The sequence below is a fragment of the Eubalaena glacialis genome, chromosome 6, assembly GCF_028564815.1.
Source record: "Eubalaena glacialis isolate mEubGla1 chromosome 6, mEubGla1.1.hap2.+ XY, whole genome shotgun sequence".
In the NCBI taxonomy this organism is placed as follows: Eukaryota; Metazoa; Chordata; class Mammalia; order Artiodactyla; family Balaenidae; genus Eubalaena; species Eubalaena glacialis.
In genome coordinates, this window is record NC_083721.1 from 28425480 (window position 1) to 28450916 (window position 25437).

General features: G+C 31.5%; 1 protein-coding gene across 1 annotated transcript in view; it reads right to left on the reverse strand.

Annotated features, from left to right (window-relative positions):
• Positions 1 to 659: 659 nt before the first annotated feature.
• Positions 660 to 25437, reverse strand: part of USP25 (ubiquitin specific peptidase 25) — a 142589-nt gene continuing 117811 nt past the window's right edge. The window contains exons 19-24 of the mRNA XM_061194023.1: positions 15657 to 15835; positions 13764 to 13842; positions 9321 to 9400; positions 5600 to 5723; positions 1979 to 2174; positions 660 to 1669 (exon numbers count right to left, since the gene is read on the reverse strand). Of these exons, the coding sequence (XP_061050006.1) occupies positions 1497 to 1669; positions 1979 to 2174; positions 5600 to 5723; positions 9321 to 9400; positions 13764 to 13842; positions 15657 to 15835 (831 nt within the window). The 3' untranslated portion in view covers positions 660 to 1496. The remainder of the gene's footprint in view (positions 1670 to 1978; positions 2175 to 5599; positions 5724 to 9320; positions 9401 to 13763; positions 13843 to 15656; positions 15836 to 25437) is intronic.

The window sequence follows — 25437 nt, forward strand, 5'->3', positions numbered from 1 at the left end:
TTCTGCTCAGTAGAGAATTTGAAATCTAAACCAAAGCACATTCTGATGGCTATAATATGCAAAATCTAACTTTACAACAGAAGTAGTACCAATTCTTTGTCATTAATACCTTAGCAGTATATTGATACTTTTATAAGGAGTATTATATAACAGTTTAATATTTTCTTGTTCCTCTTCCATCCAGCATCTTTTATGAGAGGCACTTATAAAGAGCACTAGCTTTGGCGACGCTATAAGAAACATACACATGGTATAATGATATATTTTACTACGCTAACAAAGTATCACTTATAAAGAATTCTTATAAATTCAAAAATAGGTTTTTGGTAACAATGATTACCTTTAAAGCATTGAATTTCATTCACAATATTACTTCATTAATCTTAAACAGCAGTTCCATCTACAAAATGTTCTACAGCTTTTTCCTTTTTGAAAAGGAGGTAAATAAATGCAGGTAAGGTACTCATAACTTCTAGTTCAACAATATCAACTTCATTTCACAGCAATGATTAGTAGAGAACATTTTCAAATAAAGTAGTATACAATTTACAAAAATAGAATGACTATATAATGCAAACACTGTCCTCCATTATGAAGAATATGTGTGTGTATACATGTGTGTATGTATGTATATATACATATACATATTTCTTATAAGTTTCACTATTAAATAGCCCTTATTCAAGTACTTTTTTTCTGGTATCTCTTGAAATAATCACCTTGCTATATTATATGTAAATACATAAAAAAATAAAAGGTTAATCTAAGAAAAGGTTAAAAGTTTCAGTGTGGTTGACTTAAATATCAGCCGCTCACTTCAGTGAAAACCTGATTTGAATTCAAAACAGGTTTAGGTGCCACACTAAGTTTAACAACTTAGTCAAAAATATAGATATATTTAAGTGTCAAGTACTCAGTAAATTTCTAATGTGCTAACATTAGAGCAAAATTAAAAGTGTGTATTAATCTATTTGTCACCCAATCTTAAACAATCCCCAGACAAAATTCATTTATATAACTAAAAAAATACACTAATATATAATATACCTGCTTACAAACACATAGGTAGCCATAAATAAAACTTTATTCTTTAATTTCATTTACAAGCTACCAAATATTATGTATTGTACACAGTGCTGAACACTTAAATGGCTGTAGTCATGGAGGATCCAGACTGAATGGAAAGCTGTAGATAAAGAAAAGATAAAAGCAAAGTAATACTGTAACAGACAAGTGGCAAAAGCATGGTTTTGCCATAATAAAATCAATTGGATTTGTAATTATACATCAGTTCTGGTTAAAACAAAGTGAGCGCCATGCGATTCTCAGCTTTGTTTGCAGTCTGGCTAAAGTCTGTAGAGTCCTTTTGTCTTCTGCGGTGATTAAAATAAAAAGTTAAAAACTATAGCAGCAACAAGCAAACCCTGTAACAGGAAGGCAAGGGTTAAGAACTAAAGAAAAGTTTATACAGTGTGTTTAGGGAAAGTATGTGCAGTTTATCTTCCATCAGCAGGAGTCCGACTGAGGGACAACATGATTCGGGCAAATCGCTCACAGAGTTCATGCGTGGAGTACGGAGGTAACTTCGGTGGCTCGTGGAAACCTTTAATCTCCGTAGAACAATCAAGCAGTTTTGGCAGAAAATCTGTCAGCTTCTCTTGGAGGTTTGCTGCAAATATAAACAATTAGATGTAACTAAAGATAGACAGGGAGAGAAATTATCTTCAACAAGATTTATTAATTTGGAGTGGTCAGTTGATGTTTCATTTCAAAACATGTAAAATCATTACCATTTTGGGGGAAGAAGTAAAACATAAATGGCAACAGTAGTGTGCACAGCTTAGTTTGTAAATAAGAAAAAAAACTGATGTGAATATAAACATGTTACAGAATATAAAAAATGATAATAACTAACATCTAATTCTAACTGCTTTTAATCCCAACACCCCAGGTGTCCACCTGCATTGTTTAAACTTACATTCCATTTCTTGTCCAAGATAGGAACACCATCGATTTCTCATATCTTCCACAGCAAGTATATCTTTCTCTTCCATTTCATCCACCAATAACAAGGGCAAAAATGGGACAATAAACTCATTCATGATAATCAGACCATTGTTTACTTCTCGATCCTCTCCAGATTCAAACAGTTCTGCAGCCTGCTCATTTAATTTCTTAACGCAATGAAAAAAAGAACAACAGGTTTGTTTCCTTTTTTAATTAAATAAAAATGTAAGTGTTAATACTGAAGGCAACATAACAAGCATGTTCCCAGACAGTATTAGAACAAATGGAAGTCACAAAAAGCAACCTCAACCTCCTGAGCAAGAAAAGTCTCTTAGAAAAGGCTATGCATGTAACAACAGAAACAAAAGCAAAAAAGAAGTGGGAGAAATCATGTTGCCATGTTTTTAAAGCTTATGTTCAGTTTATTTTACTTTGATCATCACTATAGGGACCATTTTTAAATTTGTTCTCCAGAGGTAAATTTCCCCCAATTCTAAAATTTGACAAGCACTCAAAGTAATTTTAAAAACAAAGAAATTTTTGAAAGACTCATCATCTTTTCCATAAATGTCAACTGAACAGGGACTGTTATATTTCTTGATACAAAAATGTAAAGGTAATCCATTAGTTCATTTACTCCTTCAAAAAATTCTTACTCAGTACATGCCATGTGCCAGAAACTGTTCTAGATGCAGGGGTACCCAAGCGATTAATACAGAAAACTCTCATGGAGCTTACAATCCCTTACAACACAGGGATCAGTAAACTTTTTCTGTTAAGGACAAGATAGGAAATATCTTAGGCTTTGAGGGCTATATCGTTTTCGTTGCAATGACTGACCTCTGCCACTGCTGCACAAAGGCAGCCATATGTAAATGAATGGGCATGCCTATGTTTCAATAAAACTTTATTTATAAAAACAAGTGGTAGGCTGGAGCACAGGTCAAGTGTGCTGACATCTAATTGAGTAGAAGAGAGAAATCCATGAGATAAGAAACAGACATAGGAGACAGATAAAAAGATACAGGTATAATAAGACGTTTGTGTCTGAAGTCTTATGTTTACAGAATGATAAATATGATTTTTAAATAGTTTTAAGCTGAATTTCAAATACAAAAATTTTATTATTTCTTATGGTTATATTATGTCATTCTTGTGCAATTTATCTTGACTTTGTAGAGAGGCTTATGCCGAAAGTCCAATTCAGCCACTAAGCAAATTATTTAACCTTCAGCAAACAAGTACTTTCCTAGCTTCAGCGTCTTTATATGAAAAATGAGATACTATTACCTTCCTTACACAGTGGTTAAGAGGATTAAATGAGGTAAGCCTTTAAGTATCTAGTGTAATTTTTATAATTTGCATTCAAAGACATATAATTATTCTGAAATTCGATGTTAAGTTCACTAAATCAAAACATATCCTAGAAACAACTCAAACATAGTATGTCCAAAGCCAACCTTATTCATTCTCTTAAGAGTCCCGAAAGCCAAAGACAGAACTAGTAAGTCAGGCAGCCTTAATGCTTCTATTTCCTTCTTCCCACTCATCTAATAGTTACCAAGTCCTTGATTTCATTTCCTTTACCATCTTATATACCCTCTCTTTCATATTCATTGTACTTCTGCCTTAGTTGATGCTCTCGCCCTCTCTTCCCTGTCTGTCTCCTCTAGCGTTCTCCATTTCAATCTTTACTCCTTTCCAGTTCATCTTCTAGTATACTACTGCCAGAATTATTTTCCAAAAACAAACCTGATCATGCCAAACTTACACCAACTTTACAATGGTACCAATGCATTAGAATGGTGCATAAGCTTCTTCACAGTCTGACATCAACAAATCCTGTTGCCTTCATCACTTCCACCTAACCCTGTTCCTCATAACTTAGCCACAATGGATTTATCTTCATTTTCTGTTGTATACTTTCCATGCCTTTTCATATGATATTCCTTTGTCTGGAATGTTTTTCTCTCTTCTCTACAAGGCATTAAACTCTTATTTATCCATCAAGATCCAGATCAGTGTTTATCTTATCTCTTAAGCTTCTCCCCAACAATTCCAGGCATATTATTTTGCATATTTCTCATAATAATACTTATTCTGAAATATAAAAATTATCTGTGTACATCTCTCACCAGATTGAATTCTCTTAGGATAAATAATAGGTCTTACTTATCTTTGCATCCCTCAGAATCTGACATTCAGTAAATACTCAATGTAAAAAAAAAAAACAGAACCTTAAAGGAACACTAAAATAATCCTCCTGAGGTTTTATTTAAATCCCTATGTGAAACAACAAAGTGTGGCTGGTTTACTAACCTAAAATGATAAAAGAAACACATTCTACCATTTTATAAATGTCTTAGAATAACCATCAAGTTTTGGTTGTATTTATGTTTAAAACAGTTTTACCAAAATATTTCAATATCCCAACACTGTAACATTTTTACATTAAAAATTGCTTTAACTCATTCAATGCAAAATTTTATATAATTATATAAAACTCTGTACTTTTTTAAACTGAAATATATATAATTCAGGTCCTCCTTCTCAGGGGTTGATTAAAAACCTTTTGAAACTGACCAAATTAAGAATACCATCCTTAATGGATACAAACCATCAATAATTCAAGTCTTAAAATACACTCAAATGCAGCAAAATCAGCTAAGAGAAAAATAACAAGATCACAAGCTTCTAATATTCCCATTCAAAAATTCTGAAAACATACCACAGACTACAATTAACATATACTATGTAGTTCTACTGAAAGAAAACATTTCACCAGTACACCTACTTAAAGTTTTTTAAAGTACACATAAACCAAGTAACCTATAGAGATTCAAAAATCATACATTCTTGAATACCTTTATATATTTTATAGAAAAAAATTGCAACTTAGAAGTTCACAATCTATAGTCATGTTAATAGCTAAATGAAATCTAATCAGAAAAAAGTATAAAGATGGAATTTGTAATTTTATACATAAAGGTTAGCTGACTCAAGAAACATTAACAAAGTACTCCAGATATCTAGAGAGTAAACTGGTGGGGGAAAAAAAAAAACTTGCTAAAAAGATTTCTTAAAGTTTACAACAACAATAATATTTCAGCACATGGATAGTAAAAATATTTGAGGAAAAAATTCCATTGACTAGGTGAAAATAAAGGATATTATACTACAATGAATCCTTTAACATCATGTACACTATATACACTATTTATAAAAACTCAGAAAAATCTATTCTTTTTCTGGAATAATAATGATGATAATTCATCACATCATTTAGCCCCTCTTCTGTCATCAAAAGAGGGAATGGCAGAATGAGAAGAAATCTAAATATAAAAATGTAATTATTCTGATCTCATTTTAACAACATTTCTGGTTCATCATCTGTAAAACTTAAGATCCTTAAAGAAGAAGGGATAAAGAATTGAGTGTATTTTCCCACCTCAAGGGAACAGACCCAGATTATAGACATCATCATGACACCCCATCAGAATTAATAGTCAATCACTTATATATGAGTCTGGAAAATTGCCCCAATGTAAGACAAAATGATAAAGTAAACACATACTATGTGCATTCAACTTACTAGTAAACATTCTCTTCTATAATGTGATATCAATTCTTCATCATGTCCTCTGTATGGGCCTTTGGACAAGAGTTCTTTGTTATTCTGATAAGCACAGATAAGGAACAGCAAGGAATCTATATAACTTAAAAAAAAAAAAAGTATAGCATTAGTATTTTATCTTTGTAAAAAAAGGTCAATTACAATTACAAAGCATTTTAAGTATACATTTAAATTTTGATTATCCGGAACAACATTAAAATAAAAACTATCATCTGATGATACACTGTATGCCTGAAGGCATCTTCTGAGCAACAGCCGCATCTGAAACCAGCAGACAGTTGTCTTAAAAATAAAACAAACAAAAAACAGAGCTAGGAATTAAGAAAAAACTGAGAGCAAAAGGCCATAATTGATGAATTCAGAGTTCCTTCTGTCTTCCTTGGTATTTATTTCCATTTAGACTCAAAATTAACACTGATGTGAAAGTTAATGATATACTTTTTAAACAACATAATGCCAGTTTTGTTTGAGGGAAGGATCAGGTTACTTTGTTCCTTTATCACGAACAGCACTCAATTCATTCAGTGACTCTTTTTTAGTCAGGTTTTTTTCTATGTGAGGGCACAGTTCCACTCATTGAGAAAAATGTAACAGAGGGGAGAATATCCAAAGGAGATGGGTGAAGTAGAAGGGAAAAAATGCTTCTAAACCTGGGAAATCTAGTGGGATACAAACAGACAAAAGAAAACACTAACATAAAAGGCAGGCAGGGTTAGGCCTCTGTTTTATAGTTAATATTAATATGTTATTGATATAAGTCTAGACCTTAAGAAGTTCAAACTAGGTTTTAAAAAGGGAATATGGGAAAAATGTTTGAGTATTATATTTGTCTCTAAAATAATTATTCTTCTCCTAACATGCTGCAGGAAAAAATATATACAGCTATATATTTGTATAACTGAAATATGAAAGATATTTTAAGATATTTCCTATGTGTCAGGTTTTCCAATCGTAATGTATCCTCTCACAAATTCAGAAAAATGCAACATCCTAAAAAGTGAAATACTGTACAGAAACAATGTTTACTGCCAATCAGTGTTACTGTTTATTAATTTCAGGTGCTCAGAAACAAGTCAAGTCTATATTCCAAATGTTAAATGTACAATTATGTGGAAATTAATGTACACATTCATGACAAATCAAATTACACACCTGAAACTACTTCATAAAAAATAAGTTCTTTTAAGTATGTTTTGAAAACAGCTTTTCCCAGGAATTTGTTTTTGAGAAAACTTAGGGTATGAAATCTTATTTAGAAATAATATGGGTATAGTCTCAGCTAAAGCTTTTTTTGTTTAAAGAGTGATAATAATATTAAATGTTGTTTTACGCCACTGAGTTGAATTAGTTTGCTGGCACATCTACCTTTCCTTTTACAGCTATTAAGCTTCCTGTTGAAAGGTCTCCCCTGAATGACATCCATATCTGGCTTTCTAGACCTGAGTCATCGCTCTGAGAATAGCTCTGAAACCATGAACATGTTCCAATTTTCTAGTGAAGTACACAAAACGTTCTACATTTTATCAACCTTTAAGGTGCTTACATTTCAAGTAATCAGAATAAAATTCAGCAGTCCAGTTACCAAATTCTTATTTAAGATAAAATAAGACTATGTAGCCTGATAGATTCTCTTTATCTTCCATTTTTACTGCTGTAAAATTATGGTTCCTAAAAACATGATTTCATTTCACTACTCACAGAAGTAATAATGACCCATCAATAAATAATTCAATTTATGGTTTTCAAGTGCTAAGTTTTCATTAAAAACAAGTTTGACAGAACCTTTTGGCAATGTTTTATACACTGCTAGTTACGGTAACCGCTATATGTAAAGTGGTAAAATTAACATTTCTTTTTTCAATATTCCATAAATATTATTTGTCACCATTACTAATTTTCTCGCTGATCTTTCACATTTGCTATGCTAAGAATATTCACTTTACCAACAAGAATATATTTAAGAATAAGCAAATTATGAAATTTAAACATAATTCCAAGTTATACTTAAAGTCCTTTAACAAATGCTAACTCAGAAAAGCTAATGTAGAAGCTATGCAGAGAGCAAGAAAATGACAGGTTCATCTTGTTAATTCTTATTGAGATAATGAATACATTTTGTCCTTTTCTGATTTCATTAAATTATACAAGAATACAGAGGTCTCTATTTCAATTTTTCTCTCCCTAGTTAGTCGTGTGACCTTGAGAAAGTTATTGCAGCACTGTGAAGCCCAGTTTCTTTACCTATAAAATGGAAATACCTTTTAGATACTCTATTCAATTGTAAGACCATATTAATATTTTTCTCAGAAAACTTAATCTCCAAATCCTAAAGCTAATTAGAATATCCCTATTAAATAAAACTTCGACCAAAATATTAATAAAATAGAGCTGATCAAAATAGTTTTCTATTTCAGTGACCAAAGTGAATTAACTTAAAAGTACACAATCACTAGGACTTTAATAATTTGTATCCAAGTATTAACATTACTTTTTACTTTTGTGTGATAACTTTTAAGATTTTGATAAGTGTAAGAATGATGGCATTGTGTACTGTCCAACGAACAGAGGAGCACTGTCCAACAGAACTTCCTGCAATAATGGAAGAGGTGTATCTGTGCTGGCCAGAACAGTAGCCACTAGTCACGCATAACTATTGAACATTCAAAATGTGGCTAGTATGATTGAGAAACCGAATTCTTAACTTTAAAAATTTTAATTAATTTAAATTTAAATTTTTGCATGTGGCTGGTGGCCACCATGTTGGACAGCATAGCTCTAGAAGTAATGTTCCATGTTGGCATTTAAAAAAAACAACATTATTACCTCAAGTGGAGGTTTCTTATACTTTACACAATAAAAAAGAAAAGGAAAAAAAAAGAAAGAAATCAATATCCCTTTTACTTGGTGGCAGTATTACAGTGTATTTTAAATATAGCACATAAAAAAATCCTTAGTCAAGTAAATTAATGTTAAAGGATATGAATTGAGAAATACATGGATAATAAGTAAATACACATTAGTGAATAATCTATAATGGTCAATAAATCAATATGTATCCTTCTCTTCTCAGTAACAATGATTGCAATTTAAAAAGTAGAAATTCCTTTAAAACCATCTGTAATTTGTATGAGAAGTAATCTAAAATATTTACAGTCGCAGTATTTAGAAGACAAGTGATTAGTTTTCTACAGCTATATTTTTTATAGTACCTGGAAGTTCAGAGAAAGAGACAGATTAGAAACACTATCTCTAATTTGAAGTCAAGATTAAACTCAGAAAGAACAGGAAAAAGGCTAGTGACTGGAAGGTGGATGTTGGAGAATACAAAGAATTCCATTTGCTGGGCTACCAGCTTCTTCGGTCCCCAGCAAACTTCTAGGCTTCAATCTAATCCTATTCCATTCTAAGTTTCAATTGTAGTGTTTGAGAGCTGATAAAAACAATGACAATAATGCCAGCTTTACAGATTTAGCTTAAAATGGAAAATATATTGTATGTGGGGTATATGGGAACTCTTTGTATTAATTTTGCAATTTCTCTGTAAATCTAAGACTGTTCTAAAGTAAAACATTTATTGAAAATATACACTGCGAACAAAACCTTTTCTATAGATGAGGTCACATCTGAATAGAATACAAAAATTAAGCTCTTCTTTTCATGTGTGTCCATTTTGCCTTACCTTTCTCTTTGAAAATTTTCTAGCCCAATTATGAGATACATGGTTGTTTCCCTGAATTTTCTATAATCCTGATGCCATTCCTGTAGGTGAAAGAAAAGAGTAAAAGTATATAGATATTAAAACTACAATGAAAACTGCTTATAAATGCATTGTTTTGATAACTGTTTGAATTAATAGAAGCAAAGAGTTCATAATTAAAGATAAACTAGACCTAAATCAAGACTTTACTGTCTTACATACAAAACTATTTATCGGTATAATAATAAATGTAAAAATTATTAGACATTGATGAGAAATTAAACAACAATGATCTCACTAGAAGAAAACAGAAATACAAAGGCAAGATAATCAGTCAGGTACGTCATCTCTCTCTCTCAAAAATTCTTCAGTGTAAAATGTTATTATTAAGATATCATTATAGAATATTTGGGGTGCATGTATCTTTTCAAATTAGTGTTTTCATTTTTTCCAGATATATACTGAGGAGTGAATTGCTGGATTATATTGATGGTTCTGTTTTCATTTTTTTGAGGAACCTCCATACTGTTACCCATGGGGAGAGGGAAAGGAGGAGTGCGATAGGGTACAGGATTACAAAATACAAACTACTATGTATAAAATAGATAAGCAGCAAGGATATATTGTATAGCACAGGGGATTATAGCTATTATCTTGTAATAACTTTTAATGGAGTATAATCTGTAAACTGAACCTATGCTGTACACCTGAAACTAATATAATGTAAAGCAAATACACTTAAATTAAAAAAATATTATTATAGATCTACATCACACTGAAGGCAGAAGGTAAATGAAGCTAACTCCTCTAACAGGAAGCAAAGCTTGAAGACTGTTATTTGAAGCACAGTTTTAAGGAACTGAAAGAAAAAGCAAAATGTTACATCATAATAAATTTATTTAACCTTTTAATTTTCCCAAATTTGTGTTAAATTTTAAATGTGGTTGCTGAATACTCTTTTCAGCTGAGCTATGGTGAAAAAGATAGATGTATTTCACATTTCAACAGTCCCTTCCTCCAAAACAACTCACAATTATTGGGCATGTAATGTGACTAAATGATTCAGAACTCACAACTTATAACTCTAGAAAATGATTAAAAAAAAAAAATCAAGATTTTCTTAACTTACTTAATAAAAATTGATTCAAGGAAAATCATAACTAAAATTCAATATAGGACTAACCTAAAGGAGACAGTGATGATAGAAGTGTGAAAGCTTTTATATACATATTATTATAAGTAAATGAAAACAAGAAACATACAGGCCAGTTATTGACCAGCTACATTCTACTTGAATACGAATCATTTTAATTTTTAACTTTAAAAGGCATAATTTCCACACTATTAGTAGACCTTAATAATAAATAAAGGTAAAATTGTCTTGCAAGCATAAAGTTAACTTTTCTGGGGGAAGTATTCAAATTGCCACTCTACTGTCATTAGAATCACCTTAGAAGTTGTTAAGTAGGTAAACTTTTTCTTTATAGGGTTAGACAATAAATGTTTCAGGCTTTGCAGGCCATGCAGTCTCTGTTGTAGTTACTCATCTCTGCGGTTGTAGTGTGAAAGTGCTGATGTGCAATACCTAAACAAATGGCTTGTGTTCCAAAAAAACTTTATTTAAAAAAAGCAGGTAGTGAGCTGGATTTGGTCTGTGCGCAAGGTTTGCTGATGTGTGACTTAGAGCAAGACAAAGATATGAGGGATATACAGAATCCAAAAACATGTCATGTAAATACCTATAAGACTTAGTGGATCTGCAGTTAGAAAAAATATGAGAAGTTTTCATAATAAAAATATGCTGAATCCAATCTGATGAAGCATGCTTGTAGAGAGACTGTAGAATCAAATCACAGTTAAAAAATCAAGTCCCATGTTACTTGAATCTTGGAGACAAGGGTAGAGTTAGCAACCAATTTGCCTGCCATCTCTGGCATGTACTGTGTGTCCATTTATTTGTGGCTGTGTTCCTAGATTTTCTATTCTGCTTTATTGTTCGAATTTACCTATTCTTATGCTAATATTATTATAAAGCATAAAGGTTAAAATAATTTGTATTGATTTCAAGTAAAAAGCCTTCCTACCTTGTTCTTCTTCAAGAATGTCAGGACTAGAGTGAGATCTTTGCATTTCCATAAAATTTTTGAATCAGCTTATTAAAGCTCCATAAGACAACTTGCTAGAATTCTGACAGAAACTGCCCAGTATCAATAAACCATTGTGGGGAAAACTGACATCTTTACAATACCAAGTTTCCCAAACACGATACGATACATATATCCATTTGTTTAGGTCTTCTTTATAATGTCTCCTAAAGTCATGCACATTTTTTGCTATATTTGCTTCTCGGTACTCCACAGTTTGGGTACTACTAAAAATGCTGTTATTCTTAAGAATTTCTATCTGATTATTTGTTACTGGTATAAAGGAATAAAACTGATATTTGACATAAGACTTGTATGTTACAGAGCTCTCTTATCTTTATTTATCTCCCATAAATTTATCTGTAGATTTTGTATTTTCTAGGTATAAAATCTGCAAATAATGATAACTTTGTTTCTTCTTTTGCAATCTCTTACTTTTTGCTTTATTTTTTGTTGCCTTACTGTCCTTGAATTTCCAGTACAATGCTGAATAGAAGTGGTAATGGCATACATGCCTGTCTTTTTCTTGATCACAAAAGGAAAGCTTTCAATGTTCAGATTTCTTTATGATATTTGTTTTTGTTTTCCAAGACACTCTTTAGTAGATTAAAGTAGCTACCTTGTTTCTCCAAAGAAGATACACAGATTGCCAAGAAACACATGAAAGGATGGCTCAACATCACTAATCATTAGAGAAATGCAAATCAAAACTACAATGAGGTATCACCTCACACCAGTCAGAATGGCCATCATCAAAAAATCTACAAACAATAAATGCCAGAGAGGGTGTGGAGAAAAGGGAACCCTCTTGCACTGTTGGTGGGAATGTAAATTGATACAGCCACTATGGAGAACAGTATGGAGGTTCCTTAGAAAACTAAAAATAGAACTATCATATGACCCAGCAATCCCACTACTGGGAATATACCCTGAGAAAACCATAATTCAAAAAGAGTCATGTACCACAGTGTTCATTGCAGCTCTATTTACGATAGCCAGGACATGGAAGCAACCTAAGTGTCCATCGACAGATGAATGGATAAAGAAGATGTGGCACATATATACAATGGCAACATTACTCAGCCATAAAAAAAAAACGAAATTGAGTTATTTGTAGTGAGGTGGATGGACCTAGAGTCTGTCATACAGAGCGAAGTAAGTCAGAAAGAGAAAAACAAATACCGTATGCTAACACACATATATGGAATCTAAAAAAAAAAAAAAAAAAAAAAATATGGTTCTGAAGAACCTAGGGGCAGGACAGGAATAAAGACGCAGACGTAGAGAATGGACTTGAGGACACGGGGAGGGGGAAGGGTAAGCTGGGACGAAGTGAGAGAGTGGCATGGACACATATACACTACCAAATGTAAAATAGATAGCTAGTGGGAAGCAGCCGCATAGCACAGGGACATCAGCTCGGTGCTTTGTGTCCCCCTAGTGGGGTGGGATAGGGAGGATGGGAGGGAGACACAAGAGGGAGGAGATATGGGGATATATGTATACATATAGCTGATTCACTTTGTTATACAGCAGAAACTAACACAACATTGTAAAGCAATTATACTCCAATAAAGATGTTAAAAAAAAAATACAACACAAAACAAAAAATAAGTGGAGAAAAATAAACGACGATTATATTATTAAAAAAATGACTGTTTTCTGTATCCTTCCTTTTATCTGTTAATGTAGTGAATTACACTAATTGTTTAAGGGAATATAAAGTAATTAAGTTTGTAAATGAGAGCAGTCATTAATCAAAGGCACTCACGAAAGCAAGTTAAAATTTACCAAATTTATAAATTTTTGAAAAGACAATGTATAAAGTTAAATTTAAAAGCTTGAAAAAATACTAGGTGTTTGAACTGGTAACTTAAAAAAATATTAGTTTTAAAGCCAAAGTTAACACAAAGAGAATTTTTTGCACAAAAATTACCACAGGCATGATACGAGTGCTCATGTGTGTGCTCGAGATCTCTCACACAACACTGTCCAATAATGACAAATACATATGGCATACAATGATTAAAACGAATTTCTAACTTCCCCCCAAAATATCTGATGAAGCAAAGAAAAAATACAGCATGGCTTCACTGTAGTACAGTATTTAAGAACATAGGTTCTGTTAACAAAGTTGTGACGTGAAGCTATGAGAACTTTAGGCAAGTTACTTCACCACTCTATGTCAAATTTTCTCACGTGCTTAGCTGTGCTGAAATGAAAGATTACTGAATTAAACAATTCCTCAATCTACAGTTCAACCTCTCAAAAGGCACATTACCTCATACTCCTCCAAGTTTACTTCTTCAGGTTTTATCATTTCAATTTTGGCTTGAGCAACTTTCATTATGTTGTGACACCTTCAAATAAAAGAAATGTATTTCTAAATCAAAAGCAAACTCCATAAAAACTGAAAAACATGTGTTACACAAAACTAAACTACCCAACACACATGAAAATGAAATACACTATCACTGAGCAATATTTTTTTGAGGAAACAACTTTCAAATAGCTTAAGTGAAAAATGTGTTTTTTGGACAATACCAGATAGTTACAAAGTATATAAAGAAGACAGAAGCAATAATTCTAATTCAAATTTACCATGTTATATTTATTGATACATAGGGCTTTTAAATTATATTCTATTAATAAAGATGGAATATGTAAAAAAAATTTTAAAATTTATAATGTATTATTAAGTAAGCTCCAGAGACACGAAATCTTATTTTCCCCCAAATGCTATTATTCATAAATAGTAAAAAGGAATCCAAAATGTGCCTATCATTTCAGGTAGGAATGGAAACATTTCAATAGATTTTATGATCAGAACCATTGCTAAAGAAATCTCCCCAAAATATATTTAGTTATCACACACATTTTACTCTGGATTTCAAGCACAAGAGAAATTAGATTTCTTAAAACAAACTATTTTTAGTTGCCAGGGCAAATAACTGCAAAAGACCGAAAAATCAACGTGAGTACTCCGTAAGTATCCTCCCCAAATTCAATAGCATATACTCATTGGAACATAGTACACTGACAGTCCAGATAATGAGGGTTATAACTTCTGAACTCTTCACAGTTATATGTAACAAAATAAGTGATGCCAACCTTACTACTAATAAAAATATTAATAGCCAATACTCACTGAGCATTTACTGTCTACCAGATAATGCTCAAAACCATTTACCTGTATTATTTCACTTAATCCTAAATTTCACAGCAGACACATGGTGAGGCAGAAATTAAACCTAGATGCTTTGTTTTCCCTCATACTCTTCTCTACTCACATATTTTTAATTCAGTATTTTTGAGACATTCATGAAAGGATAATCATTTACTTCAGAATTAAAATGTGTTTACAATGCACTCCAAGATAGTATAAATGTTTCTGTATTCTAAAATAACTTTTCAGTACTTTGGATCTTTACCTGAGGCCTAAATTTTTTTAAATAGTATTCATTCTAACTAGACTAAATTAAAAATTTTAACATTAGTAAATAGTTTTATAGGAGTTTCTAAGAGAAAACATTTTTTGGTAAACCAAAATTAATTTAACCATTCTAAGCCTTCTCTTTATGTCAGGAGATGTTTAATTACTTTATTTGTACATATGATTAATTACTTTTCTCCAGTGGTTCTCAAACAAGGGTGATTTTGCTCCCTCAGGGGATATTTGGCAGTATCTGGAGACAGTATGGGTTGTCACCAGTTGGAGGGTACTACTGGCATTTAGTGGGTAGAGGCCAGGAACATTACTAAATATCCTACAAATTACCAGACAGACCCTCAAAAACAAAAAATTATTTGGCCCCAAATATCCATAGTGGAGAGGTTGAGAAATTCAAATATTAAGTCCCAAAAGGGCAGTGATAATTATATTACACTCTTCTGTGTATCTTTACATTGCCTAGCTCAGTACCTTAGTTCACAATTAAAATGTACTAAAGCGATCTAAATTATTTTTAGTTCAAACTTTTAAAGGTCATGATTATAAATCCCAAATAAATTACAAAGCAATTGTTCAAATTAAGTGAAGTCCAATTCTGTACTGCATTTATTGAAATATGTCTGTGTATGTGTAAAATAAACATTCAAAAATTGCACTGGGAGCTATAAAAAAGACAAGGACAATTTGAGCATACGAATAAGATATTTAACATTTTCAAATTACCTTTCATCAAAACTCAAATTTCTATCTCCAAACTGTTCTAGCAATGTTTTCTCAATGATTTTCTTTGGAGCCTGATTCTGGATAAAGTAGACTACTACATGATGTAAACGGTAGTCTGTTTCTGGTGGGGTATCTTCTTGGGCCAATTTAACCAACCTTGAATATTCCAACTTAATTGCCTAGAAAGTACAAGAAAATGTCAATCTTGATTAATTATAATAATTAAAATATTTCAATATTATAACTTAATTATCCTTACAGTGAAATATGCTTTTTTCCTTTTAAAATATTACAAATAAGGTAGTAGTACATCTAAGAATATTGTCCCATGTTCCATAGTTTAAATACATCTAAGCTTACCATGTGAGTAACTTTGTAAAACTTATCAGAGCCTGGTCAAAGTCTATTCAGAGGCATAAGACAGAGATACTAGGTATATTACTTAACCTATGCTCAGTTTGATGTACCCCTCTAATGTTTCAAATTCTAGGGCTGAACTGCAGTTTCCTAGAATACCCATATCTGAAAGAAAATGGCTGGCTCTTAAATGCATAACATCACCACAATTAACTTCAACTGTAGAGCTGACAAATAAGGGATGAAAAAGCAAGTTTTTTATTTACCATAAAATACATTTTTCATTGTTTCAAAAATATTTGAATTTTATCAGTGTAATGATTATTAATGCATAATATCACTATTACTACCTTGATACTTGAGCTTACTTTTTCTTTATAAACACCTCAGAATTCATATTATAATGGGAAACAATAAATACTAACGCATGTTCCCACACATAAGCAAATGATTTGAAAAATATCTGTTCATAAAGAAATATGTGTACAGTTATATATCAAATACTACTATAAATAAGAAGCCCATATAGTTAAAGATAACACTTTAAAAATATTCGTTTATATTAGACACATCTAAATTCTAACTCTGCTAACCATAAAACATTTGGGGCTACATGCAAAATATATTTTACTAAAAGTCCATTCTACTGGAAAGGGTTTTTCTTTTTTCTTTTAAATGCATGCCTTTCCTAAGCAATTCTTGGCCATCCAGAAACTACCACCTATGGGGCTGTATTTTATAGAAGTGAGAAAACGTAACTGAAAAATAGTAAATGAAATATTCTAGTTATATATTCTTAGGGGAGCTAATAAGTCCTTTCTATTGATATACAGCTTAGCATTATAAATAGAGTAAGATAATTACTCTATAGCTAAAATAAATTATTCCAGTTTTATTTTGGATATACATGTCATTCTAAAGTGTTACTGCTGTGGTTAAAAATAGCCATGAAAATTAACTATATTTAGTCATGTAAGACTATCATGGCTCACTTTACTGCATGCTTTGCTTATAAACTCTTTAATCTTCCCAATTTGAAATTAAAAATTTTTCCAATTTGAAAAAAAGGCACATGGTCATTTAATAACTAAACTATATGGAATTTGAGAATAAGTGTAAAAGAAAAACAATAAATAACTGTTCTTCCTTATTATGGCCCTTAGACAATGATTGGCATAGGCTATAGGAAGGTTTTTGGATATTTAAATATTTCAGATGTCATGCTTTTGGCCGAAATTAGTATGACCAGAATAAAATAAATTTGTCTCTTAAATAATATCATAGGTTTAGACATAAGGAATTACAACACTAAATGATTATCCATTCTCCCTCCTGCCTTCAAAACACAGGCTGTTATTTTTTTTTTTATAAATAGTAAATAGATTTCTATTAGAGAGCTAGAATATACATCGTCTTTAACTCTAAGATTATGTTTATCTCTTGATTTTGCTCCATTTAAGATTCTCCTAATTTTAATGAGTAAATGCCAAAGTCATAATCTATAGGTGTTTTATTAAACCAGTAGAAGTAGAAAGGTACTTCTAAATATCTAGGAGCAATTTTTCAAACACAAAATACCACATTTTATCAGCATAAATTATCAACTTTTTTTTTAAATGAATTGCTATTTCTCTAACGTCATTTTATTTATTTTTTAAATTTTTATTTATTTATTTATTTATTTATGGCTGTGTTGGGTCTTCGTTTCTGTGTGAGGGCTTTCTCTAGTTGCGGCAAGTGGGGGCCACTCTTCATCGCGGTGCACGGGCCTCTCATTATCGCGGCCTCTCTTGTTGCGGAGCACAGGCTCCAGATGCGCAGGCTCAGTAACTGTGGCTCACGGGCCTAGTTGCTCCGCGGCATGTGGGATCTTCCCAGACCAGGGCTCGAACCCGTGTCCCCTGCATTGGCAGGCAGACTCTCAACCACTGCGCCACCAGGTAAGCCCTCAACTATTTTTTTTTTTTTTTTTTTTTTATGAACTTTCTTCTCAAGAAGTTTTCTGACTTCTACAATATACTGCAACCATACATATTCCTTCAGATTTTCAACAAGGTGTTCCACACTGGTATATTTAGGAGAGCTGTACACAATCTACCCTTAACATTTAACATGGTCCTACTAATCAGGCTCAGTGTTAACCTATTCAGTCTTATTTCCTGTTACTCTTCTACCCAGATCAGGTTCGACTCCCCACAAATGCACACATGTCTTCGCTCCTTAAGTTCTCTACATGCATGATGTCCTTGATCATTCCCCATCTAGCCACACATGACTCATTCAATGAGACTAGTTAAAGTCTCTCTCTTTTGAAATCTTCTTCCAAATGATTTCTACTTAGACTTTTTTCTACTTTTCTAAATCATATGATAAAACATATTCTAAATGTATAACTTCTTATAGACTACTTTGATGTAAGTATATGTATACATTAGAAAATGTCAAATATACAAACATACAGTATACTCTGGAGGCAGTAAGATCTAAGGGAAAATCAGCTGGAGTAAAATTCAGAAAGCTAGGTATATCATTTTATTTTTAAAATTGTTTATTTTAAAAACTGATAGTGTACTAAGAGATGAAGAAAAACTACTTCAAATTCCAGAGGGTCAGAATCATATAGGTTATATTCTTTGAGCACAATGTAATATAAATAGGAATTAAAAATAAAGATAATTCCCAAACTAAACACTTAGGAATTTTAAAATACTGTTCTAAATTATTCTTGGACCAAAGGAATCAAAATTATATTAATACTGGGAATATGAGATCTCAAAACCAAAAGGACACAGCCACATTGGTAAAGGAAAATTCCAGCTTAAGCAATACAGAATAACATTTATTTCAAGAAGCTAGAAAAAGAAAATAAACCAAAATAAAGTAGAAGAAATAAAATAATGTGGCAATTAGATAAAGACCACCAAAGGCTTTTTCTTTCCAAAAAGCTGAATGGAAGACCAAAAAATGGAGAAAACACCACCAGAAATAAGGAAGGTGATAATACCAAAGATACAGGAAAAAGTTTTAAAATTTATAAAAGAATAATACATAACTTTATGCCAATAAACTATAACATCTTTATTAAACAGATGATTATCTAGGAAAATATAAGTTATCAGAATTACTTTAAGAGGCAGAAAAACTGAAGAGACGCAGAAAAAACATAGATAATTGAAAAGGTTGCCTAAGATCTATGCCCAATAAAGGAATTAGGCCCATTCTGTTTTAGAGCTGTGCTGTCATGTCAGATCTTCAAAGACCAGATGATTCCTATATCTAAACTGCTCTGAACCTGAAAAAGGGGGAAAGCCTGCTTAATGATTATATAAAACTAGTATAACCTGAATATCAAAAATTGACAAATATTTTTGAAAAAAGAAAGTATAGATCAATTTTGTCAGTGAACATAGATGCCAAGACCCACATCTGTTTTTGATAAACTACCTTGTGTACATAAAGAATATATAGGAACAGATAGTGTTTACAATGATTAAAAAAAAGATAGACGAATGCTAAGATCCTTACTTTGCAAGGATTAAGGAGAAATCTGTTCAGCATCTCAAATAGATGCATTAAAAAATTATCTAAATTCCAATACCAACCAGTTTAAAAGAAAACAACTGTAAATTTAAGAAAGTGCTTTTAAATTTATAAGAGAGGATCTGTAAAAAACCAACAATACACATTCTATTTAATAATAAAACACTAGAAACATTCACATTACACTCAGGAACTAAACAAAGGAGTTTACTACCATTATTTTATTATTTATATTCTGAAAAGGCTGGTCAACATAATAAAACCAGAAATAAGAAATAAGTATAATGGAAATTATCCCAATAATGAGATAGTTATTAGGAGGCAGTTTACTGAAATAATCAAGAGAATCAACCAAAAAATTATTAGAAAATATAAAGGGTTCAATAAAGTAATTGGATACAATATAAATACATAAAAGTAATTAGTTTTTCCACAACCTACCCTACCAATAATTTGGTATTAAAAGTGAGGATAAACAACTCGATTCACAGAAATAATTTTTATATATCTAAGATTAGATTAAAAAAGAAGGTATAAGACCATTATGAAGTAAAATTATAAAACCTTACTTAAGGACATAAGAGAAGACCAAAAAACTGAAGATTCATATCATGTTCCTTTCTGAGAAGACTCAAAATACTGAAAAATATAATTATCCACCTCACTGTAACTTAATATAATGCAAGTACAATCAAATTTGGAAAGGATTTAAGGAGACAAGTTGCAGTTGGTTAAAAATTATCAAAAAAGAAAAAATGAAACTTGCCAAACTTTCCATTTATAAAAGAAAAAAAATTAAGAGGTGTTTCTACTACAAAATGTCAAAATATATTACAAATGGTCCATAATGCAAATAAGTGTAATGTTCAAAAACAGAAAAATGATCAATGGAACAGAGAGACCCAAAGAGACCCATTTATAAATAGGGTTTAGTATACGATACAGTATTTTAAGTCAGTGTGCAAAGAATGCATTAGTCAAAGTGTTATTAGCCATGATACGTTTGGACTTTTTGGATATTTCTCTATTTGGAGAAAACTGAAATCTCATATCTGGGAATCAAACAATAAAAATCATTAAAGTAACAATTAAAGATTTGCATAATTTTAGAAGTGATCATATAGTCTCAAATCCATTAAGGAAATATTGCTATATTTTATAAGATTAAAAACATTATGTACAGTTAAGACACCAAAAACAAATTTAAAGATAAATGACAAACCACAAAATACAATTTTCAAATTATAGATGAATCAAATTTCTTAGCAGATCAGATGCTCATTTAACTTAAAAAAAAGAAAAAAAAAAGTGTGCAAAAAATGGACAGGCAGTTAACATAAGAAATACCAACTGCCAAAAAATTTAGAGAAAGATACTTAGCCTAACTAAAGATCAACGATACATAAAATAATGGGATTACCCTTTTTATATCATTTTGTCAGCTAAGCATCAATGATGGTACATTGGAAATTCTACTACGCTATGTTCACATGAGTTTTCAAATGATATATGTACAAGAATGTTCACAAAAATACTGGAAATGACCTAAATGCCCAGCAACAAAAATGGTAATGATGAATTTAATAAAAGTTACAATTTGTGAGTGTTCTTTATGTGACACTGACACTTTATGTGTCTGACACTTTACGTGACAGACACTGTTCAATGATGTCTACATGGATTATCTCATTTAATTCTCAAGATAACTTCTCATTTATAAATAAAAAAAAATGGCTGTGATAATGTCAGTAAATTGCCTAAGATCACACAATTATTAAGTGATAAAGCTAGAATTTAAACCCAGGCCATCTGACCATAGAGCCTTTGCTAGTAACAGCTCGCCTGGGACAGAACTTTCTAACCTAGGCCATGAATAAGCTGTAAGAATTCTGAGATACTAATCCCATCAGCCTTTATGGTGGCCAGATCCATCACTAGATCTATCCATGTTTGTCATAACAAGGAAAAAACTGGAATGCCCTGCTCTAAAAAAATGTTTAAATAAATTTTGGTAAGCGCAACAGGAAATAAAATGTACCTATGAAAAACAATAAATCTACAAATCATGACATGAATAATCATAAACCACATTACATGAAAAAAAAAACTAGAAAAAGAAAAGATAGAAAGAGCATACTTCTATTTTTATTTAAATTATAATGTATGGATGAGTATTGAATATCAGTCTCATTTATCTACCTAGGAGCATATACAAGAAATAATCAATAGAAGCTAACTATGGAGTGAAAATTAAAAAGTGAGAGAGAAATGTTTACATTCTATGTTTTGGTATATGTATATTTTATTAGTTTAAACATTGCTTTCTCTAAGAAGCCCTCTAGATAACAGCTCTGTTTTTCCATTATAAGGTCTCTTTCCACAAACTGCTCCTTTGTCATACTAATTATGACTCTAATTAGTGTTTGCTTCCACCTAGAAAATAAGCTTCATTAAGGCAGGAACTCAGTCCATCATTTCCCCAGCTATATTCATTGGATTTAGTACAGTACCTTGATATAAGCAGGTAATACCTTTTGAATATGCCCATCAACAGAATGGAAAAAAAAATAGTGTAGTCATACAACGGAATACCATAAGAGAATGAACAAATTCTAACTATATCCAATAATATACATGAAGCTCCAAACATGTTCTTCAGTAAAAGCAGCCAGACACAAAAGGACCTATAGTAAAAGATTCTAGGTATATAAAGTTCAACAAGAAAACTTACATTGTTAGAAGTTCAGATAACATCTACTTTTGGATAGGGGGAAAGTGTAGTTCATAGAAAGAAGAAACAAAGGTAATTTCTGGAATACTATAATGTTCTATTTCTTGGCCTGGTTGATAGTTACATGAATATGTGCACTGCGATAATTCACAGAGCTGTAAACTCACGAACTGTGTTCTTTTCAGCATGTTTTACATCTTAATAAAAATATTTTTATAACTACTGAATAAACAGAGGGGTAATAATAATAGGCATTTATAAAGTAAAAAACAAACTAATAAAGTTATGTCAACTGGGAACAATTGTAATGAAGCAATGAAATAACCAGTAAGGAAAAAAAGTTTCATAATATAGAAGTGTTATTGCTTCATTAAAATCCTAAGGGCACTTTAATAGGTACAGACAAAAAAAAAAAAAATGTTACAAAAAAGAAATTTTAATGTCTTTGAAAGTAAATGAAAAAAGTTGTACTAATCCCATGATTATAATTATGATGTGACCCTCCCACTTCCACCCCTGTACATATACATACAGGCAACTAGTACTTTGAGAATATTATTCCTTTTTTTCCTTCTGGCTTTTATTTTTTGCTCATCACAGTAGCCTTGTACTGCCTTTCCCTGGATTTTGTTTTTACATGACAGAAACTTCTGTCTTTAAGCCACTATGATTTGGGGACTTTCTGTTAACAGTGAAAACTAATCTTAATAAATAGAGTCAACTTGGGAAAAGGACTTAGGTAAATGTCTTTTCTCATTTGTTTTTCCACATCTGCCTGCCTATTAACTCTTTAATATTCGTGTACAGGGGCAGACTCCCATGTGGGAGGGCCTGTGGTTGAAATAGGAACTGTGACTGACTGGGCTGGTAACCCTTCCTAATTCAAAAGTTAATCCTTAGCAAATCCACTTACCCAGCTAGATGTAAGTTTCATTTCCCAACTTATCTTTTTATCAGTAACAAAGCGAACATTTTCATCACATGGTTTTACTACTAGCAAACATACATAACATTTAAAAAATTGTTCTGATCATAATGCATAAGTAAATCCATATACAGAAGTACTTAAACATGCACAGAGTTGAAAAACTTCTTCTCACAGCCAAAAAGCTAATATAAAATAAACCCAACAAAGTTTTTTTGGGTAATGTGACAGGATAGAAGAAAAAAAAAAAACTCTTTCCCTCAATTTATAATAAACTAAGCATTAAAAAGAAAGAAAATTAAAACTATACTATATCTGATTTAGGGAACATAGGAAGACAAAAGGAATCATATGTTAGATTCTGTGCTATGTATATGTTTTGTGATTTAATACTGAATGTCGATAATGATTAGAGTCAATTGCCAAGAACATATAGAACAATTAAAAGGTCAACTGCTGTAAAAGGAACCAAAAGTCTGTCAAAAGACCTATAACCAAAAAAGGGGCTAAGCTCATACGGTTTTATGAGTGAGTTCTAGTTTACTCTTATGGAACAGTTAATTCCTATGGAAACTATACTAGAGTTAAAGAAAAACAGGAGAGCTCAAATTCATTTACTAAATGAATTTAGTAAATGAACTTAATAAGCATGACATCAAACCTGAGGAAGACAGCCTCCAAATTATAACTTACAGCAATTTTTTTATTAATATAGAATGCAGAAAGCCCAAATAAAATGCTACTGAGCTAAATGTAAGTAGGGTATTTTTAAATTTATGAAATAAAAATTTATTAAGAAAAGTGTTTTAAGAAAATATTCCAGAAAATTTATAATACCTTAGGTTGAAGAAGACTTTTTGTATAGCAGTGAAACTCCAGAACCCAGAAAGGAGAAGAAAGATAGTATAGATAGCACAGTATTTTTAAAACTTCTTTATGGAAAAAGGTACCATAAACTAAATTCAAACAGAAATGGCAGACTGGGAAAAAATATAGGACATACGTCCACAGAGAGAGTAATATATAATAAATGAGAGTACATCTATACCATAGAATACTAAATGCAGGTGGTATAGATAATGTGGTAGATATATTGTCTTAACTTTAAGAATACCCACAATATATTTCTGAGTGATATAAGTTACAAAATAATATGAAGAGTAAAAGTTAAAAAATTTCTCTATATATGCATGTCTTTAAAAACAAAAGGAAAAAACCAGAAAGGTTATACAAATGTTAGAAGTGGTTACAACAGGGCAGCAACAGAGACTGTCGTTATTAGTTTTACTTAAGACACCTCTATATTACTGAATGATTGCATTTGTACACGTTCTTTTTGTTATTTATATGACAAATTTTCTCAAATTTTATATTATCAGCTAGAACTTTCCAAATGCTAATCATTTACCTATACCAAAAGTATACATTAATTATAAACTGATAATGTTCACCTACATATTCTTCAATTACAGATAGATGAAAATATACACAAATATAAACTTCAGAGATTTTCTGCTGCATCAAAATCAGAGGGTAAATTTAAAAAGACAAGTATATGAGATATAGAAAATACACAAAGGATAAGATGCAAAGGGCATCCCCAAAGTGATGATGAAAGGAGATCTCAAGACATCAGTTATATACCAGGAATAAAGGAAAACCAATGCAAACTGGAGCAGGTCATAAAGTTCCAGAAGAGAATTCCACAAGAAAATAAAACTGACAAAGAACAGAGCAAAAAACTAAGCAAACAGAAAACAAAACAACCAATTCCAAGGAAAATGAAAGATGAGGGAAAAGAAGTAAAAGTAATAATATGTATGACTTAGTTCAACCCTGAGTAGCACACAAGAAATAATAATACAAGCTGAGAATTCTGAATTAATCAAATGACAAGATTCTTATACACATATTGCGTGTGTGTGTGTGTATGTCGATGGAGGGATGAAAACTGTATGTGCTGGTGCGTGTATATGGGGCAGGAGAATAAAGAGGGCTCATCATTCACATCCCATGGTAGGGAATTCAACAGGAAATGTGTAAACTAAGAATCACAAAATCACAAGCATTCTACTTAAAGATATAGAATTAATGCCAAAAGGATTTGATGAAATAACTGAAAGCTGTTACCAGAGCTGGGGGTGGGAGGGATATGATGTGACTACTGTTGTTTGTAGTATGTATAATTAGTTGGCTCTTTAAAATATATGCAGGTATTAATTTAATAA